This window comes from Eleutherodactylus coqui, chromosome 9, assembly GCF_035609145.1.
Source record: "Eleutherodactylus coqui strain aEleCoq1 chromosome 9, aEleCoq1.hap1, whole genome shotgun sequence".
NCBI lineage: Eukaryota > Metazoa > Chordata > Amphibia > Anura > Eleutherodactylidae > Eleutherodactylus > Eleutherodactylus coqui.
The window spans coordinates 73,580,598-73,604,258 of record NC_089845.1 but is presented as its reverse complement, the minus strand read 5'-3'; the positions used below and the strand labels follow the sequence as shown (position 1 = coordinate 73,604,258).

The 23,661-nt window shown below is 43.7% G+C and overlaps 1 protein-coding gene across 1 annotated transcript in view; it reads right to left on the bottom strand.

The window, feature by feature from the left end:
* AFG3L2 (AFG3 like matrix AAA peptidase subunit 2) overlaps window positions 1–12,967 on the bottom strand; it is a 38,496-nt gene extending 25,529 nt beyond the window's left edge. Inside the window, exons 1-8 of the mRNA XM_066579524.1 lie at window positions 12,766–12,967; window positions 10,121–10,211; window positions 9,949–10,005; window positions 8,436–8,542; window positions 6,858–7,010; window positions 5,519–5,593; window positions 4,073–4,197; window positions 2,320–2,590 (exon numbers count right to left, since the gene is read on the bottom strand). Of these exons, the coding sequence (XP_066435621.1) occupies window positions 2,320–2,590; window positions 4,073–4,197; window positions 5,519–5,593; window positions 6,858–7,010; window positions 8,436–8,542; window positions 9,949–10,005; window positions 10,121–10,211; window positions 12,766–12,858 (972 nt within the window). The 5' untranslated portion in view covers window positions 12,859–12,967. The remainder of the gene's footprint in view (window positions 1–2,319; window positions 2,591–4,072; window positions 4,198–5,518; window positions 5,594–6,857; window positions 7,011–8,435; window positions 8,543–9,948; window positions 10,006–10,120; window positions 10,212–12,765) is intronic.
* Between the last annotated feature and the right edge of the window lie 10,694 nt (window positions 12,968–23,661).

The following is a 23,661-nucleotide window of genomic DNA, read 5'->3' as shown; positions in this document are numbered from 1 at the left end:
GGCGAGTCGCTGCAAATCCGTGTCATTCTCTGCACTGCGCACGCGTAGCAGCACGCCAGCCGGCACATCCGCAGTACAGAGAAAGACAACTGACAGGTATGCGGGGGTCACCACCGGGGCACAGGGTCCGATTCCGCTGCGAGATCTCGCAGTGAGAATCCGACCCTGCAGTGTGCATCCAGCCTTACCTAGAGGACATGACCTCGCAGACACAGGTGTAAGAGACATCAGGAAAACCAGATGTCTCAGAAGCGGGAAAGTCGTCTCCCACGCTGAGTGACTGGGGTGGGGGCTGCTCTTCATGCAGAGGGTTTTGTGGCAGAGAACTTGGGAGCCTGTGGACAGGACGAAAGAAGGCAGGAGTCTAAAGGAAGACTTCTTCCTATGATGCTGCTTGGTTTTCTTGGCATCCGCAGTATGTGGACTGAAGCACCGCAAGGAATGAAACAGAGGGTGCTTATTCTGACTAGACCTCATTCAGCTAGAACTGTTCTGAGGTAGGTGGGAGCTCTTAACATCCGTGCCTTCTGAAATAATTTTGTCTAGCTGAGCACCAAAGAGTCAGGAACCTACAAAGGGAAGTCCAGTTAAGGACCTTTAAACGCTGCATCAAAGTCCCAGGATTTCAGTGAGGTCTTTCAAATTGCTATGGAGGCCGCCGAGGCCCGAGTCACTAGTCTGGTCACATCCAAGGAGGCCTCAGAGGTACAGTACTTGCCTGCCTGGCCAATTTGCTGTGAGGAAGAACCCAAAAGAATGCCGCGGTGCAATTGCTTGGCCCACTCAGAAGTGGCAGGCAGCAGAAAAACAGGGGTTGTAGGGCCAAGCCTACCGCCCTTAAAGGATGTTTTGGTCAAAGATTTCAGCTTCTTATCACAGGCATCCACAAAAGAAGAGACGCCCGACAAAGGTAGAGTTGCGTATTGTGCTAAGCACGACACTGGACTGTCTATCGCTCGAGATGATGTCCATTCTTTATGGACTCTTTCGAAGGGGGAGGGGGGGGGGCACGTAATATCGAAGCACTTCGGTTTAATGAAACGCATGTCAGGAAGATTCCATTTCCTGGTCAGGATGTCTTCAAAATTCTTTGTGGAAAGGAAAAACCTTAAGAGAGTGTTTTGGACATCTGAAAGAGACTTACCCTATAAATACTTCTAAAACCAGATCTTTCACCTGCAGGGTGTCCTTCACGGCAATCAAACATTCAACTATAGAGGATAGTTTGGACAATTGTTCCTCCTCCAGATTAGAATTATAGGGAGACTCCAACACCTCATCTTCCGATTGAGGGTCGTCCCTGAAGGAAAGCTCAGAGTGCATCCCGGTGGAGGGTGTAGAGCACAATGAGGCTGATGATTCAGAGAATCATCGCAAGTGAATTTATCTAGACCGCTTCTTGGGTCTTCAACGGGAGGAGCCTTAGGCTAAGGAGAAAAGAACCTGAGGGCAGACTTTAGCCCTGGGAAGCGCAGGAAAAGAACACCCAAAGCAGTGAATGGAGCATTCTCCAGGATGTATCTCCTCTCTGCAGAGCACCAGGATAGGCTGAAGAGAGCCTGTGAGCCCACCCATGTAAGAGCAGCCACCAATCAAGGTGACTAATGTAGCAGCCCACCCCCTGAAAAACATGGAAGCACCAGTGGAGGGGCCCTGAATTTGGGTAGGAGAGCACCCAAGTTGGTATGACAGGGGCTGTAGTAGACTGAGATAGTGGCCCTAGCGGGAGAGATAGGCAGACTCCCATCCAGTGGATGAGAGAGTGAGATGGGGAGTGGTAGGAGGGAGAGGACACGTACCCCACAATGAAGTATACTCACCCATCTGAAGAAGTGACTCCTATCCTATACTCTAGCAGTGTGCACCCCAGTGCTCCGCTACCCTTTGTAGAGGGAGTGCTCTCATTGGAGAGGGCATGCTGCCGTATGGATGTTGGGTCACAGCCAAACTGGTGATAGACTGTTCCTCCCGAGGGTCGGGCATACAATAGGGCAGTTGGCTCCACATGGTTAGCCCTCCTTGGTAGGTTAACAGGGAGAGTCTCATGCCTGCTCTGTGTTCCTGAAGGTAGTTGTAGAAAAAGCACCGAAGACTGGTAACAGAGTTCTGCCTCCTATGGACTCTAAACTGAAACTGTTTAGCTTGGTGCTTGCAGGAGGGGTATAGCTGGTAGGAGGAGCTATCATTTTTTTCTGCTTAGTGTCTGCCATCTAGTGGCAGTAGCTATACCCACGGTCCGAGCTGTGTCCCCCAATGACACAGGTGAGAAATAGTTCTATCATTATACGCCAAAACTTACAACAGATGTGACAACCTTACCTTTGGAATTTTTGCTCCTAAATCTTGGTATTGTTTTGGATTCTTTAGGAAGTTGACAAACTCCATGATCTCAAGTTTAGCCTCCTCACATCCAGCTACATCCTTAAACTTCACATCAATTTCATCCTTTAGTACTTTGGCAGTTGTCTCTCCAACACTGAAGAGCCCTCCCATACCACGGCCTGGTCTTCCTCCAGCAGGACCCCTCCTCAGAGTGTATGCAATGAAGGCAAGAATAAGGAATGTTGGAAGGATGTTCAGAAAAAAGGAGCTATGAACAGGATGAATACATTCAGGTTAGAGCAAAATCAATATTACTTCACAGCTTTCTGTAAGAAACATATTACATCAACTATAAGTCAGAAAAGGCATAATCACTCCTTAGGGAGAGCACCTAGAAGGTGAGTGAGGAGACTTATAAAGGCCATGCATGCTCCTCTGGGAAATATATGAAAATAAGAAAGATGGAACAATACATCTGCAGCGCCACCTATTGGATGGCAGCATTCCTTCAAATCAATGTCCGACCCTTTATACAGGTCTTAACAACAATGATTGTGAATTGAAAACCAAACCAGAGTTCATACACAGATAACCGTTTCAGTTTTTTTTTTACCCCTCAGTGTGCAGTACGGTTTCGCCTTGGCTAGTGAGAAGCCTATAGACATGGGTTGGGAGGGGTATCTTCTCTCCTTGAGGAGAGCACCTAGAAGGTGATTGAGTGGACTTATATGGCCATGCATGCTCCTCTGGGTAATATATGCAAATAAAGAAGATGGAACAATACCTCTGCAGCGCCACCTATTGGATGGTAGCATTCCTTCAAATCAATGTCCGACCCTTTATACGGGTCTTTATAACAATGATTGGGAATTGAAACCATATTTCCAAAAAATACATTAGAAACATTAAACAGCTGTCTGTGTATGGATTCTGGCTTGGTTTTTAATTCACAATCTGTTATAAAGACCCGTATAAAGGGTCGGACATTGATTTGAAGGAATGCTACCATCCAATAGGTGGCGTTGCAGAGGTATTGTTCCACCTTCCTTATTTGTATATCAATTGTGGCGCTACTCTCGCACATGCGCTAGGCAAAACGCTGCAATTTCTCCCCCAAAAGAATATTGAAGTGATTTCTACTTTGGCTGTCAGGTGGTACGGTGTTGCGGTAGAGCCTTATCCTAAGGGCCCTTTTACACGGATTATTGTAAAAATTAAAAAAACAAAAACGTTGGATCATGCAAATTTAAACAATCGCTCAGTGTAAACATGGTAAACAATTAAAGGACGAATGAGAATTTGTTAGTTCATTTTATGCAGGCATAAGATTAATTGTTCCAACGTCGTTGCGTGTGAGCGGTAATAGTTTAATCGTTCATATTCACAGGTGCAGTGAATGTGAATGACTGAATGACTTACAAGCCAACGATTTATCTGCATAAGTGAACTCTGTCATCCTTCGCTCGCGCGAACAATTAATCGCTCCACATAAAAGGAGCCTTGGTTACTGAATGGAATAGAAGTGAAGGAGTTCGTATTTGCCAGGTGTGTTATTTACAAAAATAAGCAAAACATGCTAAATGTAATGGATCCAATATGCCTTATGTACTTGTTTTTAGGAGTAAATCACAGGAATAGTAGGTGTATCATTCTTCTGGCGCATTTTGTAAGACGATGTGCCATACTGATTGATTTCTGAAAAAGTAACTTTGGAAGACCATTCCAAAAGCGTCAAGTGACTAAAACTCACCCATCACCCTCAACTGTATACACCACAGGCACTCTGTTCTCCGGCTCTATACCATACTCCTGCTGTGCCGTTTCCAAATTCCTCTCAAATGTGTCCACACTGCCAATATTAAACCAGATATATTTCTAAACATAAAAATAGAAAAAAATACAACCGATCACAAACTGAAGCTGATGAAATAGTGAACATAGCTGCATATATGGCCAACAAAAGTCTATTAAAGTCTTCAACACACATTAAAGCGGATCTGTCATCAGACTATGCTGCGCTGTGTATGAGTGGCATAGTATGGAGACCGGTCCACTCTTCTATTAGCAAACATGGCACAAGGGAAAAGAATGGTGCCATCTGGCCAATAGCAGCAATTAAACAATACAGGTGACACAGTTTGAATATTCAGTGTATTCATGAGGGGAGCACAATGCTGCCCCTCTCACCGGCGATTGATGTCTAACTAGTGCATATCAACTGATGCGAGTTGGAGGAGATTTAAATAGTCGCTAACTTTCAGTAAAGTTTGCACCAAATTTTGCAGTTTTGTATGAGAGTTTTAGATTGCTAACTTCTCCCATTAAAGTGGTGGATCCCAAATGCCACCAAATGGACCCAACTGACTAGAACAGTGTCCGGCCGACTTCTGGCAGTCGGGCCGAAATTTTTCTTCTCTAACCTGTATGGGTGTTTCCTATACAAGTAGATAAAGACTTTATATAGAGAATAGAATTCTTACCTAGGTGGATCCAGTGCACGATGTCAGGAATATCCAAAGGTTGGTTGGTCCTAGTGGTCACCTTCCTTGCATAGAAAGAATCTAAAGAGAATATTGTTGCAGATGCTCTGTATTGACATGGAACTATTTTAAATATATTTTTTCCTGTAGCTTCTCTCTCCGCCTATCAGGGTTTTTCCTTTTACTGCTTAGGCTACCTAAAGCAGTATATATTTTTAAATATATTTATTCTATTCCTCTATATAAAGTCTTTGTTACCTACTTGTATAGTAAACGCCCATACAGGTTGGAGAATATATGGTCAGAAAGTTCTTGATTTGTGCAGGGTCATTTTATTATGGGGGTCTCTTTTCCCCCATGGGAGAAAAGGATGGATGGGGGTTGGGGATTCAGCTGAATGAACTAACATACTTATGATTGTGACGTTCGGCTGGTCTTTGTTACTCTGGGTGGTTGGTCCTTCTGACATACTAGACAATGCTCTGCTGGATACTTCTAATAACCACTATAAGTATGATCATTATACAGCGTTGGCCAATAATACATTGTTTGGAAGCTTTACAATGAATGCTAATACCAAATACTGTGCCAAAAAGTTGCTTTATATTCTATGTTTTTAAAATACTGCACATAAAACATACAAACCTAAAAAAAAACAAAAAAAAAAACTCATTTCAGTCTAATGTATATAATAAAAGACATGAACTCTTACTTACCCCGTCCATACTTGACTTTCCAGGAATAAGAACGACCCTTACAAAACGTTTACTTACGACCTGCAGACGGTCTACCTAAGAAAGATGGATCAAACTAAATCAACACAATCGGGTTTGTTCAGGATGGCATTAAAATAAATAACATGTATGACTGATCTCAGCATCTTTAACCACCAAGAAGAAGGACTCTTGGGAAGACCTTGCAGCACTCCTGATAGGTCTGTTCTAGTAAATATATGTATTCCTCATGGCATAATAATACTGGAGCATCTTTAATTACTACTCAGCATTGTGTCATTCCTGCCAATTACTATATGAGTACAATTGGCAACTGGGTGTCACCATTCCTCTTGTCAATTGGATGTAGCTAGTATATGCATCATAGTTATGTATTTTTCTGATTAAAAAAAAAAAAAAATATATATATATATATATATATATACATACATACACTTTTTTTTTTTTTTTTTGAGTACTGCTGACATTTTTGGGTTTCTGCTTGAACTGTATGTCGCGGCCATGGTTTAATGTGTACCTATAGATTTCTATTTGGGAAGTGCTGACTTATTTTTTCTTTTAACTGTATGGCAAGTAGTGGCGGCTCTGCCTCGTCGAGCGATCCTATCCATCTACCTCCTGTCCCTTTAATTAGACCATCTACATTCGCAGCCTACTTTCCTTGGTTTTATCTGTAGGCTTAGGCCCAAGAGAGATGTATTCTTTAAGGTAGGAACCTATCTTAAAACTAAACCACTTGGTATTAGTGTTCGGACCCATCCAAAAGCTTGGGCACCTGGACGTTGGTGGATGGGCCAATATACTTTGATCAAATTATATACTAAGAACCTTACATTATTTAATCTAGCTAGTATATGCATCGTAGTGTGACAGCCCTGCGACATGGGGAATAACAACAACCAGTTGTATTCATACATTAGGAGATGAATTAGAGAAATAGCATGAGCTCTAAGAAAAAAACATTAGAGAATTGTCGAGAGCTAATAGGTCTTCTTTTATGTTTAGGGCAGATATGGTGAGCATACAGATTCAACAAGGATGTACCGTCTACATAGGTGCATGTGTGATTTATGTATACATCAGTGGTTGCACATTTTGATTACTATACATAAGAACCATTGTATAAATGTATAAGCAGCTACTGCATGTCCTTATGGGATACACATCCTAATGAGATGCACTGACATCATCTCCCGGGGAACTTAGACCCTCCAAACATCACATCTTGGAAGGGTGATCTGATGTATTGCATGAATGAAATATACTTCGTACTTCACAATATAAAGATATACCGTATATTCTCGGTTCTCTTCCCACTTACCATTCCTTGTGACAAGTAGTTGTTCACAAAATCTTTCCAAGTGATTTCTACAGAAACTTTCCTGAAGAAGATATAGTAAATTGCAGCAGACCAAAATCCTACAGACGTCAGAAAGTAGTATCGAAACTGGGTATCATCCCAAGGGAATTCACCCTGTGAGTCAGAAATTAAAAGGTCAAACAAATAGTGAATTCTACAAAGTGCTATACAAAAGAAGAGGAAAACTAAAAACTTAAAAGGGATCTTGTCACCAGCTATGTGCACCATGAACTATATTATAGCGCTCAGGGCAGGTGCCAAGGAGACTGGGGATGTCTTTTTTTTTTTTTTTTTTAAAGCTTACCTGGCTCCCCGTTCTTGCACTGTCACCTGCGGAGGTCAGCGTGCAGACAGTTCATCAGATTCACCTCTGCAGGCTGTGCGCATGCACTCCCATAAAGACCAATGTATGGGTGTATAGCCTGCAGAGAGGAGTCCGCTGCACTTTCAGTGCACCGACTTCCAGGGGTGACCGCATGGAAATGGGGAGTCGGAGAATTATAACTAAAATACATCCCTGGGCTTGTCGGCACCTTTTCTATGAGCACCATAACTTAGTTTATAGTGCATGAATGTAGTGACAGGTTCCCTTTGAGATGTTTAAAGAATTAAAGAAAATAATAAAAGTAAAAATACAAACAAGAAAGAAGAGAGTGTAAATTTTACTTATCATGTAGTCGTATTTTTAGCGATGGTCACAGAGAGGGTTTTTTTCCTTCCCATTCTGATGGCAACGTCTTTTTTTCACTAATACATCAACATGGCTTAACAAGACTTTGTTTTTTGTGAAATTAGCTCTCAATTCTTCTTACTAATTTTCAAATTGTCTGATTAATGTTAGTGAATAAAAATGTTCTTATATACACCCGGCCCTGATGGTAGCTCATTGCAGGAGAGGTCTGCATCACACAAATAGGACTACAACACTCATTTCTCAGGGGTGCTTTGTAACAAATAGCAGCAACCCAAATGGTTACTTTGGGCAACTGCTCCACTATTACTTGGCACTACTTTTAATAACTCTTAACCCAATGACACTGCTGTCCCTTTTAAAGGGGCATTCCAAAATATGGCAGAGGTGGAACTCCAGTTAGACTGCCAGAGCGCTTGTACCCAACAATTTCCTGTGGCTAGTGGATAACTTCAGAAGTTTAACTAAAGTGATGTTCAACAGAAAAGGCAGAGATTTCAAAAGCTAAATGAATTAAAGAAGAACTATCAGCATTAATATCATTTTAGGTGACCTCATCACAGGTCCTGCATCCTTGTGAAGATTACAGGCGGACTACAAACTCCCTGCGACCTCCGTTGCTATGGAATACTAACAAACACCTAGCCGGACAGCAGCCGTGTGCGTACAGGACCTGTGATGGCACAGTCATATCATTAAGGGCGGAGCATGCAACTCCCTCACTGGGGATGAAGGACCTTTAATGACGTCACAGTCATGTGATCAGGGGCAGAGCATGTAAGTCACTCCCAAACCCACTCATTCATGGACAGACAGGTCGTCGTTAGTATTTTGCTTAAACGTCTCACCTTTTGCATTCTTGACCACCAATCATCGGATTTACCACCTTTCTTTCCACCTCCCCCTGTCGCACCCCCTCCACCTGAGGAAGTCTTATTTTGTTTAGAACCTTGAGCTGATAGAAAAAAAAAAAAAGACACACAACACAATAGAAGAAATGATTACATTGTTAAGCATGACAGAAATTGTAGCAAATTATAGCACAAGTCTAAGTCTGCTCATAGCAGGTGTAGATTCCACTTTGTCATTGGAGCTGCCCACGATGCTACAAATTTAAGGATGCACCTATTGATAAATTTGGTGCATGTTATTCTAATACAGTTCAGTTTAAAACTGGCTTATGAGAGAACTTAGTCTTAACCCCTTAAGGACCAGGGTGTTTTGGTTCAAATGTTTTTAAGACTTTTTAAGGATTTTAGCCATGTGGTTGGTGGTTTTACGGCCTTATTTTTTTTTTCAGCTATCAAAAATATTTTTGCTGCTTTTTTTCTACGACATATAGGGCTTTTTTTATATATCTTTTTACTTACATTTTTTTGTTTCATTACGGGTAAAAAAAAAAAAAAAACAACGAATTTTGTTTTTTAAATGTACAATTATTTTTAAAATTTGTATATTTACGGTAAAATAAGAGTACAGGAAGGGGTTCCTCATTTCGTGTATGGCTTTTGTTCCATATTGGGTTAAAAAGTTTCCCCCACTGTATAAGACAAACTGAACACATTTTCAAGATGAACAGAATACGGACATTAGGCTCTGTTCACACGGATGCCACATCTGCTGCTGTTCCAGAACATTTTTCAGTCTACAGAGTAGCTGTTGAGTTTTGAGGTCCATATAAATTTGTATGCAAAACTTATACTTCATACTTCCCTGTACAAATTCTATTTCACCAGGCGTTGCAACAGCAGACTGTCCCAGTCCCTTTAGTCAGTAATCATACAATAAGGTTTGTGCTTCATCAGAGAAGAGCAAACTGCAATGTAGGATTAAATTTGCACTCCGTTTACATTAAGCGGCTTTTTCTACAAATCTCAGCTTTAGGTCCTGCACACGGCAGAATAACGTACTGCGTAGGACCGCGTACCCACGCAGGTGGTTATGCGCAGTGCACCTCTTTTTCGTGTGTATATTTCCTGTGCCGTCGCTTAGTGATGACGCGGGTACCCACAGCCCCTACACAATGTAATTGCTTATGGGCTGCGGGTATATCCACGACCATAGAGCACAATGGGACAAATGTCTTGGATATCCACAGTAAAATAGAACATGCTGCGTTCTGTTTTCTGCAAGTGGATTACACAATTCCGACTCACTAATGTGAGCAGAATTGTGAAGTCCAATACATTTGATTGAGCTCCGCATTACCGCAGATCAAACACTCATGGACGTTAACTTTCAGCTGGGGATGGAGAAAAGGCTTATCTACATATACCATAATGTACATCCATCTCATTCTCATTCCAGATATGGATAGAACCTATTGAAACAGAAAGGCCATGACAGAATGGGTGCATTTACCGTTTGTATCATTTGTTTTCTTGCCATTTTTGCTATTGGGGAAATATTTCTCAAAACCTGAAATAGACAAATAAAAGCTTAATCAATAATAAAAGTCAAGCAGAAAAGATGGAGAAATTATGGAGAACATAATTATTGTGGTCCCATCGACATTTACACAAACAAACCATACCTTTAGGGGGCTGAGAGCAGAGTCGTCGGTAGGCAGCGATAACATTGGTCAGGAAGTTCTTCTTGCCAACATCACCGGCTCGAGTCTGGATCTTATAGAGGGAAACCAAAAACCAACAGTTCATACGAATCCACATAGAGACTGACGATTACTTTGTATGAAAACAGACGGATACAGGTAAGAACCATATTGCACTGCAGCCCCAAGATGCAGTAACCACGTGGCCAAAAAGGTTACCCACCTTGTTGATAATACATTATCTGTAGTAACTGGGGTTCAAGCTGCATGCAGGTACCGCGTCCTGGGACCCCAGCTTTAGGGTGTTACTACACAAGCATGCCTAGACCTCGAAACAACTGCAAATCCAGGGGCAGCCCAAAAATTAATAGCAAGTAAAGCTCATGTAATAGCAGCCTAAAGCGCTGTTACAAGAGTGCCATTAATGCTTGTATAATGGTGCTAACTTCCACACTGAACCTGCAAGTGCAGCCAGGCAATTATGGGTGCAATGCATGCAGAAGGAACTAGCACCAGTGTACCAGCATCCCAATACTAGAGGAAATGTCAATTCATTGCAACATTACAATAAGTGATTTACATGCCAGGCATCAACACTACACTGACCGCCATCATACATTACACCGGCTTCTGTTACAAAAAGGTCTCAGTCTGAAAGTGTATATGTGTTCCCTATAGGCTGGAAGCTAGTACAGTACAGCTCTTACTGCTACCAGATGTCACACAGTGTCCTTTGTATCTCGTTATGACAGTGTGATATATACCATCACGAGCCAGTCTGTAGGATTACAGCATGCTGCTCCAATATGGTGCTGAAGCCGATGTTGCCACATAAAATCAGTAACAACATTTTTGGTAGAGAAAAATCAATATTTTACTAAAATGACATGTGCAGTAAAATTCCTTTAAAAAGGTAACAGTACTTTGTACAAGCTTCTAACATATCAGAGAGACAGGTTTTGATCAGTGGGGGTCCCATTGCTGAGACCCCCCCCCCCGCCCCCCCACTGATTACTCAAATGAGCATTGCGTCCCTTCAGCGGTCTTCGATGCTTGTTGGCTTCTCTTGACAGCTGAAGAGAGATGCCTAGATCTCCATAGAATTATATGTGTCAGAAGACAGCTAAAGGGGCACAGCACTTGTTTGAGTGCTGAAGCCCCTTCTTTTGAGTGATCAGCAGGGGTCTCAGCACCCAGATAACCATCGGTCAAAATTTTTGACATGTTTCTCTGACATGTCAAAAGTTTCTAAAAAGTGCAGTTACTCTTTAATCTGTCAAATGTGGGATTATCAGATGACTTGGATTATGAGAACCAGAATTCTCAGATATTCTCTGATTATCTGCTCAGTTCTCCGCTTCTGATATGGACTTTCACATCATATTGCAGTTTTGTGCTGGATTATAAATGTTGGACGAAAGGTGTTTTTATGTATATAAACTATCTTAGACATCCAGCCGATGCGTTAATGGAGAAATGGAATATGCGTCCTGCACCCCTTTCCTCGGCTGAAGGATATATATTCCCCTTGCTACACGTTTGTAACCAGTTAGTTACATAAAGCACATACTTAGCAACATAATGACAAGGGCAGCCGTCCCCTAACTGACGTTCATCCCTGTGAGGCCGTCACTGGTAAATAACTTATCTGCTGGGTATATTCTATCACTCAGCTATATACAGTAGATGATGTGCACTGCTGTCTAAAATGTCATATGTCCCATACTGAACGAAAACGGTTCCTTTAAAAGAAGCCTGTTGCCTCCGAACAGCCCCATAAACTAAGGTATGGTGTTCAGGTAAGTGGCGGGGAGCCATGAGGGGTGTAAAGGGGTACCTTCTTTTATTAATACTCCCCGCTGTCACTCTGAAGTCCGTGTGCGGTCTCTTTTCAGAATGTTGCGTGCGAGCGCTCCTATAGACTTCTACGGGAGAGTGAAAACACAGGTCTGAAAAAGTCAAGCTTTCAGCTTGCATGTGAGCTTCACCGTGTGACAGCAGGGGAGTATTAAAAAAAAAGGCATCCCCAACTTCCTGTCACCTCCCTGAGCATCATAACTTAGTTTGTGGTGACCGGTTCCCTTTAACACACAAGATTAGCAGAAATGAGAACAATTCCAGAATAAAGGGGTATCTCAGCTCTAAATAACGGATCGCCGACCCTCCCGCTAGGTCATCTATGACTGATCAGCATGTCAGCACCCCAGCAGGTCAGTGCCGGGACAGCTCTGTGCATTGCGCAGGGGCCACACCGAGTATTGCAGGTGCAGCCCCCTAAAAAGTGGAACTGCTATGGGCCAACATTTCTGACATGTCATAGGGAAGAGTACTGATTGGTGGTGGAGAGGAGCCCCCACAATCCCTGGGGGGAAGCAGCAGAAGTGCTCCTCCAACAGGTGCCCAGCTTGCTAGATGGCCTCCATAGAAAGCCTATGAGCTGCCTGCACGCTGGGGGATGACATCCACTAATAGTGGCCGACAGTGAACTACCCCCCACTAGTGCAGCAGCAGAAAGTAAGGAGAAAGTGATGACAGCACATTCCAGTAGGGGGCGCGAAACTCATGCATCAGGCTCTTCCCAGTACTGAACACTCGCACGGCAGCACACGGTGTACAGCAGGCCTCACCCTTCTCAGGCAGCAGCTGTGCGGCACGGCGGGGAGCAGTGCCCCCGTGAGAGGCCGGCAGAGCCTGTGCACCAGCAGGCAGCGGTGAGCCATGAGGCAACGCGGTCCGCAGACTCCTATGTCAGGACCATCACACCTCCCACTGCAACTTCCAGTACGACCTCCACAGGCTCCTGCTGGAACTGACAATTGACGTCACTGCTCCCCGCCAATCAGAAAGCCAGTCCGCTGTCGCTACCTGATGACGTTTAAATGTGGGCGTGTCCTCTAGTGACAGTCTGGCTATGTGATGTCTCCGAAGCGTGACGTCACCAATACTATAAACATTGGCAAAAACAGCTATATGCTGCGACGGTCAGTAGGTGGCGCTAATTGTAATGTTATGCGACGATCTGTAGAAGTGCTGTGTGATAGACTATATATAACGCTGACTACACAGCGCTGAGTCAGGGGGACCGCGGACTGCAGAGTCATAGTGACACTGCTGAGCCCTGCCTGCTATGTATCAGCCGGGGGATGACACAACTGCCAGGGAGAAGCATGCTCACATGATACAAGCCATACTGATGTGTCCGGGGGACTTTATAGTGACGCTGCACAGTTATGGAATATGGGCCCAAATGGAGAATAAAGACATTATGGAATATACCATGTGGCCGCTCCAGACAAACGTATTCACATAGTAATATGTAATATGTGTTACACTTAAGAAACACATCCAGGTCCCTCTAAAACCCTTCTATCGGATTCTCCATCACCACATCCTCAGGCAGAGAGCTCCACAGTCTCACTGCTCTTACAGTAAAGAACCCTCTTCTATGTCGGTGTTGAAACCTTCTTTCCTCAAGATGTAGAGGGTGTCCCCTTGTTACAGTCACAGTCCTGGGTATAAACCGATCATGGGAGAGATCTCTGTATTGTCCCCTTATATTATACCTAGTTATTAGGTCGCCCCTTAGCCGTCTTTTTTCTAAACTAAATAACCCCACTTTTGATGCCTCTCTGGGTATTGTAGTCCGCCCATTCCATTAATTACTTTAGTTGTCTGCCTTTATACCCGCTAAGCTCTAGTTAAGCTTACAATTAACTAAGATCCCCAAGTCCATTTCTATGTCAGTTTTGCCCATTTAGTGTGTAAGGCCTCGTTCACGCGAGCGCTGTGGGCTCACAGTATAGGCGCGCACAGAAAGCGCTTCTATAGGAACCAATGGTTTCCTATAGAAGCATTCAGATGAAAGAATGTTAGACGCGCTAACAAAGATAGGACATGGACTGCAAGGTTGCATCTAAGCTCCGCGGTGGAAACCAAGATAAGACCTGACCTATCTGGTGTGTGCTTTCCATAGATTCGTATGGGAGCTGAAAATCACATGCCTCCGATCGTGTGAGCGGGCTAATTCAAGTAGCTGCAATTAACCCGTTCACATGATCTTTAGTGCAGTATAACCGCAATTTTTGCACGTAGCTATACTGCACACCCGCAGCGCTCAGGTGCACGAGCCCTAATGCTGGCATGTATTTCCTCTGCCCGTGTGCAGAAGCTTACATTTATCAGTCTTAAACCTCATTTGCCACTTTTCTGCCCCCAACTTATCCAGATCCTCCTGCAATCACATTCTGTCCTCTTGTGTTAATTACTAGAGATGAGCGAACGTACTCGGATAGGCACTACTCGTCCGAGTAATGTGACTTATCCGAGTACCGCTGTGTTCGTGCTGAAAGATTCGGGGCGCTCCGCTGCTGACAGGTGAGTCGCAGCGGGGAGCGGGGCAGAGCGGCCGGGAGAGAAGGAGAGAAAGATCTCCCCTCCGTTCCTCCCCGCTCTCCCCTGCAGCTCCCCGCTCCGCAGCGCGTGCCGAATCTTTCAGCACGAGTACAGCGGTACTCGGATAAGGCACATTACTCGGACGAGTAGTGCCTATCCGAGTACGTTCGCTCATCTCTATTAATTACTTTACATAGGTTTCTTTCATCTGTAAATATTGCTATTCCGATGAATACACACGGGCAGATTTGAATTGCAAAATCCAGAGCGGGCGTCCACCTCCGGATTCCGCAGCAAATACCGCCCATAGCATGCTACACAAAAGTGATTCTGCATGCACACGAGCGGAAACCAAGTGTGGTTTCCGCTCGCAAATGAAAAATCTCAGCATGCTCTATTTTTGCACTGATTCTGGATTGCATGGTTTTCAATGGGAGCCGTGGCTGCAGTTACAAGCACCGGCCAGTACAAGGAGGTCGGCGTGGAGACTTCTGCTGCTTCTGCTTTGACCTGTGTTTATTTGCGGTGGTGACAGCCTGCGCCCCTCAGCTGATCGGCCGGGCCCAGAGTGACGGACCCCAGACGATCAACTATTGATGACCGATCCTGAGGATAGGTCATCTGTAGTATTCTCACTGGGAAACCCCTTTGGGCATTGGTGGGAATATATTTAGGGGCACTGTTCTGGGGTCTGCTATTAATATAAGGGGTGTGAATACATTTAGGGGGTGCGGAGTCTGAAATTAAATTACGGCAGGAGAGATGTCAGGTTACGCTTTCCACATGTTCCAGGGGTGACATATACGGGTCCTGTCCTTGGGTGTCGCAGTTGGTTAGGACATAACTAGTAGAGTGACAGCGAGGAACGTGACTCAGAGCAGACTGCAAGACATTCCCGAGACATTATGGGATTCCCCACTGAAGAGTCTTGTTCTGTGAGGCAGAGCAAGAGATAAGTAAGTAAAACCAGCATTACTCAAGGAACCTTAGTCCACATGTGTAGAGAGATCCACGCTGGGACTATGCTTCTTGTCCTTGGTGGTGCTTGCAGCAATAGTCCATACCAGGCTATCAATACATAGAAGAATCCACAGTATTTCACTCTACAGGTATACATGTGAGGACATCAGTAGGGTTGTCACCTTTGTCACCAAAAAATACCGGCCAATGTAAAAAGGGGCATGGTCATGAAATGTGGCTTATCACAATATATGGTTTTACCTCCGTTATTCCAGTGTCCCCTCTCAGTGGCCCCTATGGTGATCGTATCCTCTCCCAGTGGTTGTACTGCACGTCCTCTCAGTGGCCCCAGTAGTAATAGTGTCCTTGTTAGTGGCCCCAATAGGAATAGTGCTCTTGTTAGTGGCCCCAATAGTAATAGTGCTCCTGTTAGTGGCCCCAATAGTTATAGTGCCCTTGTTAGTGGCCCAAATAGTAATAGTGCCCTTGTTAGTGGCCCCAATAGTAATAGTGCCCTTGTTAGTGGCCCAAATAGTAATAGTGCCCTTGTTAGTGGCCCCAATAGGAATAGTGCTCTTGTTAGTGGCCCCAATAGTAATAGTGCTCTTGTTAGTGGCCCCAATAGTTATAGTGCCCTTGTTAGTGGCCCCAATAGTAATAGTGCCCTTGTTAGTGGCCCCAATAGTAATAGTGCCCTTGTTAGTGGCCCCAATAGTAATAGTGCCCTTGTTAGTGGCCCAAAGAGTAATAGTGCCCTAGTTAGTGGGCCCAGTAGTAATAGTGCCCTTGTTAGTGGCCCAAATAGTAGTAGCACCCTTGTTAATGACCCCAGTAGAAATAGTGCTCTCGTTAGTGGGTGACCGCAATAGTAATAGTGCCCCATTGGTGGCTTCAATGGTAATAGTGTGCCCTCCTCACTCCTGAATAACAACCATGGCAGCAAGTAGTTTACTTCCTGAAGCAGACCCGGTCTGGCTGCCACGGCTGCTGTACGCATAGACCCTGCTTCCTTCCCCGACGGTGGAGGAAGCAGCTGCCCTGTTTACAACAGCCGTGGCAGCCGGACCGGACCTGCGTCAGTGAGTAAACTACTTGCTGCCATGGTTGTCGCCCAGCCGGAGTTGCTCACAGGGAGCAGTTATTTAAACACTGGCACCGGCCTTGGAACTTAATTACTAGCCAGCCTGGGGGGCTTACCAGCCAGGTGGTAAACTTGGACACAAGCCGATTCTGAGTCCGTGTCCTCATGTGTATACCTGCTGCAGCACTCTAAAATAAAGCTGCCCTTAGTTCCAGTAGAGGGACGTGCCGTGGATTCTTCTGTGTATCGCTTGATTACCTTCCACCCATACCAACTACCTGGCATCTGGAAGAGACGGGTCAGTTCTGTGAAGCATCACCATCTGCTCAAAAATAATCTGAAAAGTTTAGTTGGAGGACGATTACTGATAATGAAATCCTCAGATCAAACAGCAACATCTCATGTGCCTTCACTCCTAACTCATTGTGCCCATCTTGGTAAGATATTCATGGGTCCATGGAACAATGTCATGTTAGATCAGAATGGGAGGGCACTGCAGAGAATGAGGAATCCTGTTGTGTTTTAGTTTGTATTTCACTCTTGCACCGTCCTGAGACTTCCGTTACCGCAGGCCGCCGGAGGAACATCTGTGCCTTCTGCCCCCTGTGTATTATCACTATAGGAACCCGACTCCTATGCTAATTGTGCACAGACACTGCCGTGTGTATTATTGCCAGAGTCTAGTTATATCAAGCATAGATGTATGATAAACTTCTCCTCCCTGCATTCAAAAACTAACATTTTTATTTTTTGTCAACGTAACCCGTTTCTGGGAGCGCTTTATCTTTATGGCATATATGGTGTGGTAAAAATGACATGTTAACCTTCTTCTGTGGATCAGTACGATTATGACGATAGCAAATTTATATAGTTTCTTTTTTACTGTACTATTTAAAAAAATGTAATAAAATCTCATAAAAAAATTACTTTCTGTCGCCATCTTCAGGCCGCCATAACTTTTTTTTTTTCTCCATAGATAGCGTTGTGTGATAGCTTCTGTCTTGTGGGACAAACTGTAGTTTCTATTGGTTCCATTTTGAGGTACAGGCAACATTTTGATCGATTTTTAATACATTTTTTTCTTGGAGATGGGGGTGACCAAAAAAAAAAGCATCTTTTCTTCCGCCAGTGTTCACCATGCTGGATAAATAATGCATTCTTTTCATAGACTTTTACAGACACAGAAATACCAAATGGGTTTGTTTTGATTTTTTTGATATTAAAAATGCGAAAAGATTTTTTTATAAAACTTTTATTTTTTGTAATAATTTGAAAAAGGTTTTAACTTATTTTAAAAGGGGAATTCCGAGATATTTTTTAAAAAATAAGCCACTGTATGTGAGACTAAAACATTACATAAAGCTATGGGCGATTAAAACCAGCATCACCTATGGCTCCAAAGTAGCTCATAAGCCGACCATGCAAATCAGTTTTTGTCATTTTTTTGCAATATGTATAACAGACGTTCTTGGCTCATCTATTTGTAGACCACGAGAGTAACCTCCTGGAGATAAATATCCTTCTATAATCAACAAAGACACACTATTAATCTACAAATAATCGTGTTATCCACAGCCTAAAATGGTCTGAAAGCTAACTAAATCTGCAGCTCCTAGGAAACTTACAGATTCTTTACCCTTCTGCTCCTCATGCTTTCCAGTGGAGATGCGGATTCTTATAATCACAGCTCAGAACCGGAACAAACAGCAGCGACTTCTCAGGAACAAAGTTTTCCATCATGACGTTCCTCTACCGGGTCCTCCTCGTCTGAGAAAGCAGAACAAAGTCCTGGTTCCTCAGAGGTCACTGAAAGAGGTATTCCGACTCCCTACAGGCCTCCCCAAACTCTAAAGGCCCTTCTTCCAAAAAATAAACTAATTCTACCACTGCAGATTCATCTAAACATGGAGAACCTCTCCTGTAATTAACAGTCTTATCCAGGTATGGATAATCCTTGAACCACTAATACTTTGAAGAAAATGAGAGGAAAAGGAGTGATCGAGGGCTCACAGGGTAAACTGTAACTAAGTGTCTGATGGAAAGGCACTTACGCGTATAGGAGGTCTCACACCTGGAGACCCCCATGGATCTGCTGGGATCTGTTGTTCTACAGGTTTCCCCAGCAGCTCAGCTTCACAGGTGTGGTTGATTATGCTGGCTGGGTGTGGTGTGCTCCAGTGAGCCAATCTCTCAGGTCTGTTGCTTTGTCAGTGTCTGCTGGTTTTCCTCTGTGCTGGGTCTGTTTAAGGTCTTCTGATCCATCTGTGCTGGTATTGTCGCCTGCTCTGATTCTGTATCTTTATATGTGTGCATGTATACCTGTACTGCTTGGATATAGGGCTAGTTAAGTCCTTTCGTTCCAGTGCAGGGCCGTCCCTATCAGGGTGATCGACCTGCTTGCAGGCAGGTATCCTAGGGTTAGTTGAGTTGTCTCGTTAGAGTAGGAACCGCAAGACAACGAGGACTCTTGAAGTGGGCTCACGGCTTAAGTGACTTGGCCAATCCACAAACTAATTCCTCGTACTTATTATAGAAATTCCATCAGTTTATTCGTGCGGGTATGCTAGTGAGTATTTTGGGTGTTTCACAGTCTGTCTTGCCTCTGTCTGTCTGCGAGTATGTAGTCCGTCTCTCTGTTCTGAGTTCCTGAGCCTGTGTTCCTAAGTCTGTTCCGTAGTTCTGTCTATGCCTTCTCAGTTCTGTTTTGCCCTCTGAGTTCTGTCTCGATTCCTGTATCTAAGTTCTGTATTTATTCCTGAATCTGAGTTCATTCTGAATACCTGACAGCAGTCCCTCTATTTGAAGAGTCAGCTGCCAACCACTACAGGACAGATCTCAGCCTGGTTGGCTGGTCCAGTGGATCCACAATCCGTAAGAGTATGCTGAGGCCATAGATCCCGCTGATCTCCTCGGGTGTGAAAGACGTAACACATACCTTATCTAGGTATTCATTTAATAATCCCTAGCTCCTATACATTCACCAAAAATTATTTGCCTATGCCTAATTACATTCCACAACTCCTAAATAACTTCTGTAAACCCTTTATCTCCTGAGCATGAAGGATAGCAGCGATTAAAATGATGGTTTTGCCACGCATTCTATATATTTTTAGAAAGGTAGTGATTTCTATCCAAGACTCCTTCACTAAACTACAGGCTATTCTATTTCATTTGGGGAGGCACACATGCTAGAATTACATTTTCCACTTTTGCTTAGCCCAATGAATTGGGTGGTATAAAAGCCCCTGACAACAAACATTATTTTCACGCAGCAATTTTGGACCAAATCGAACATTGGTGGCCATCTTCTTGGAATAATAGGTGGTTATCCATTGAGTCCACTGTCTTAGGAGATCCTCCGATTTCTCTTTTGGGGGTTAAATCCCCCCTTTATCGTCTCACTCCTTACGGAGCTTGTTAACCTCGGACCATTTCTGGCAGCCTTATGTTTCCTCATCAGTATCTCTGGTTCTGATCTTGGTTCTTCCTTTACGTTTTTTATCCTCCATCCTCCCAGACTTTGAATTTGGAGCTTGGGAATCTCTAGGTATAAGGAAAATTCGTTATTTATAGGAAAATAGTTCTAAATAAGATTTTCCTACACTTTGTCTTTTCCAATACCTAATAGTATGTTTTTTGCATTTCTAAGGTTGCAACACACTCTTTGATCCCTAGGTGTTCATAAGCCTACTTTCCGCAAGTCCGCTTTTATTTTTTATCCTTTGGCAACTCAGGAATCCAATGGCATTTTTATCTTTTATGATGTTTTTTCCCCCTAGCTTCTCAACTATGGGAACAAGACTCTAAACAATCAATTCCAACTAGAGGAATGGAGGATGGCTCTGCCTTGGACTTAAAACGTTACACATGGAACACTGGGAATCCTCACAAAAATAGTTATGCACTGGCATCTAACTTCTGCTAGATTTGCCAAAATGAACAATTCTATCCCTGAAACATGTTGGTCAGCATGTTGCCTCAAGGATACCTACTTCTACATGTGGTGGTCTTGCCATCTCATTCATTCTTTTTGGGAAGTTTTTTTCATTTTGCTTATACTGTATCACGCTATTTTGTGATCACTAAGTGGGAGATATTGAAATGATCATTTATCATGTGATCATCAAGTAGGAGGTATTTTAATTCGCAGGGAGCCATACGCGTATCATGGCAGCCAGGGGCCTTCTGAATGGCCCCAGGGCTGCCTTAGCAGACTGCCTATCAAGCCGTCCCCGTGGGGTGGCTTGATAGACTGTCTATCAGATTGCAGTATGATGTAATGCCATGGCATTACATCATACAGCAGGAGTGATCAAAGCATCGCATGTTGTGATCCTCCAGGGGGGCTAAAAAAAAGTAAAAATAGGATCAATAAAGTCTTATTAATTGTAAAAAATAAATAAATAAATAAAAGTTTAAATCACCCCCCCTTTGCCATATCTATAATAAAAAATCTAAACCATAAAACGAAAATACATATTTGGTATCGCCGCGTCCACAAAAGTCCGAACTAGCAAAGTAATGCATTATTTTCCCCACACGGTGAACGTCATCCGAAAAAAAAGAAAGAGCGCCAAAAATGCACTTTTTCAGTCACCCTGTCTCCCAGAAAAAAATGCAATAAAAAGCGATCAAAAAGCTGTATGTATTCCGAAATGGTACCCATGTGAACTACAGGACATGAAAAAATGAGCCCTCGCACAACTATGTCGACAGAAAAATAAAAAAGTTATTGCGCACAGAAGATGGCGGCAGAAAATAATTTCAAAAAATGAAATGTCTTTGAAAAAAAATAAAAGTAGTAGTACAGCACAAAAAAACTATACGAGTTTGGTATTGTAGTAATCGTACTGACCCGTAGAATAAAGTTATTGGGTCATTTTTGTTGTATTTTGTGCGCCGTAGGAACAAGACGCACTGAAAGATGGCGGAATGTCGTTTCTTTTTCATTTTACTCCACTTAGGGCTCATGTCCACGGGCAAAATATGATTTAGGATCCGCAGCGGATCTCCCGCACGCGGATCCGCACCCCATAGGGATGCATTGACCACCCGCGGGTAGATAAATACCCGCGGATCTTCAATAAAAGGGATTTTAAAAAAAATGGAGCATGAAAAAATCTGGACCATGCTCCATTTTCGTGCGGGTCTCCTAAAATAGGAATTTCAAGGATTTACTCACCCGCAGCGGGCCGCGAAGCTCTTCTCTTCCTCACGGCCGCATCTCCCTTGCTTCGGCTTGGCGGATGTGCCCGGCGCATGCGTGCGGCACGTCGACGACGTGCCGCCGGCGTGTGGAATTCATCTGCCGGCCGAAAAAGAAGATCCGGCCGTGAGGAAGAGCAGAGCTTCGCCGCCCGCTACGGATAGGTAAATTCTTATTTATTTGTATTTTCAGCGCTCATGTCCGCGGGGCAGGAGGGACCCGCTGCAGATTCTACATGTAGAATCCGTAGCGGGCCCGATTTTCCCCGTGGACATGAGGCCTTAGGATTTTCTTTAAAGTTTTTCAGTACATTATATGGTACATTAAATAGTACCATTGAAATCCACCTGCCGGCTCCTGCTCAGGGGAGATTCACTGCGGGATTTTGCAACGCCCGTGGACAGGCAGCCTAACCCCTTAAACCAGATGCACACCAGCCATGAATGTGAGCGGTGCCAAGGAGGGGGTCAGGTACAGCCCACATTGGACAGCAGTACTGTCCGGTTTACACGGAGGTGGCACGTTGACATGCATTGACAGGCCCTACTTGCCGTCCATAAGAGGGACAGGGATAGGACATTCCATAAGTGTTTTCACGTGGCCCATTGGTACTCATGACAATACGTCACTGCATAGCCTCATAGACCTATCATGGGGTCTTGTGTGTCTGTGGATTAACACAATGTCCCAAATACATGGGTGTCCAGGGGGCCGTAAAAGGGGTTATTCAGCTTTTACAAATTGATGGCCTATCCTTACCATATGGCGATTTGAGTAGAAATAAGATTGTAGTCGCATGTAAACCAGTAGAATGTATTGGAAAACTTGGATTCATTTTTTTGGAGGGCAGGAGAGAAAACACATCAATTCAGTTGTTTTTTTAATTGTTAATAATGCAGCATAAATGACAGGAAACATTATTTCTGCAGGCTGGTACGATTACGGCGCTACCAAAATTATTTTTTTTTTTACATTTTTCCACTTTTAAACAATAAAAACCCTTTTTTGGGGGAAATTATTTTTTTTACATTGTTGCATTTAAAGTCCCATAACTTATTTTTCCCACGGACGGAGCCTCGTGAGGACCTGTTCTTTGTGTGATGAGCTGCAGTTTTTCTTGGTACTCTTTTGGTGTGCATGTGGCTTTTTTGATAACTTTAATGGCAATTGTTTGGGAGGCAAAATGAATAAAATAAGCATTTTGCCTACGTTTTTTAGGGGGGGGGGGGTTTAAATGATTTTTGCTGTGCAGGATAAATAGTGTGTTCAATCAATTGTAAAGGTCGTTATGGATACAATGATACCAAATATGTGGGATTATTAACATTTTTTATATAAATGGGAAAGTGCACAAAACAGTTTTTTTTGTTAATTTTTATATTTTGTTTACGCTATTTTTATTTTTTTTGTACATTTTGTATGTCCCTGTAGGGGACTTAAACCATACGGAGGGCCGACGACATCACTGAGGAAGCGCATGTAGGGAGTTAACAGCAGGGATCACTGTACTCATCGATCCCCGCTGTTGTAGCGGGACGCCGCCTATCAGTCACAGTCAGCTCCCGCTGTAGGAATGTGCGGCTCCTGAGCCCTGCCCTCCACAGGACATAAATGTACATCCTGTTGCATTAAGGGGTTAACTATATTGGGGTCCGTCCGACTCCCATCTTGCCCCATAGCATCCAAATAGCGCAGTACGCACTTATAATCCAGCAAGTTGCGCTATTTCATAGGGAGCGGTTCTCTGGGGCCATGTATGAGTCTATGACTACTGCCCCCCAGCAGACTAGCAGCCCCTCTACTGCTGATGTCTAGGGGGCCTCAGCTGCCATCAGTGTTGGCGCTGACCATAGTAGCCACCATGCACTATACATCACCCACGTC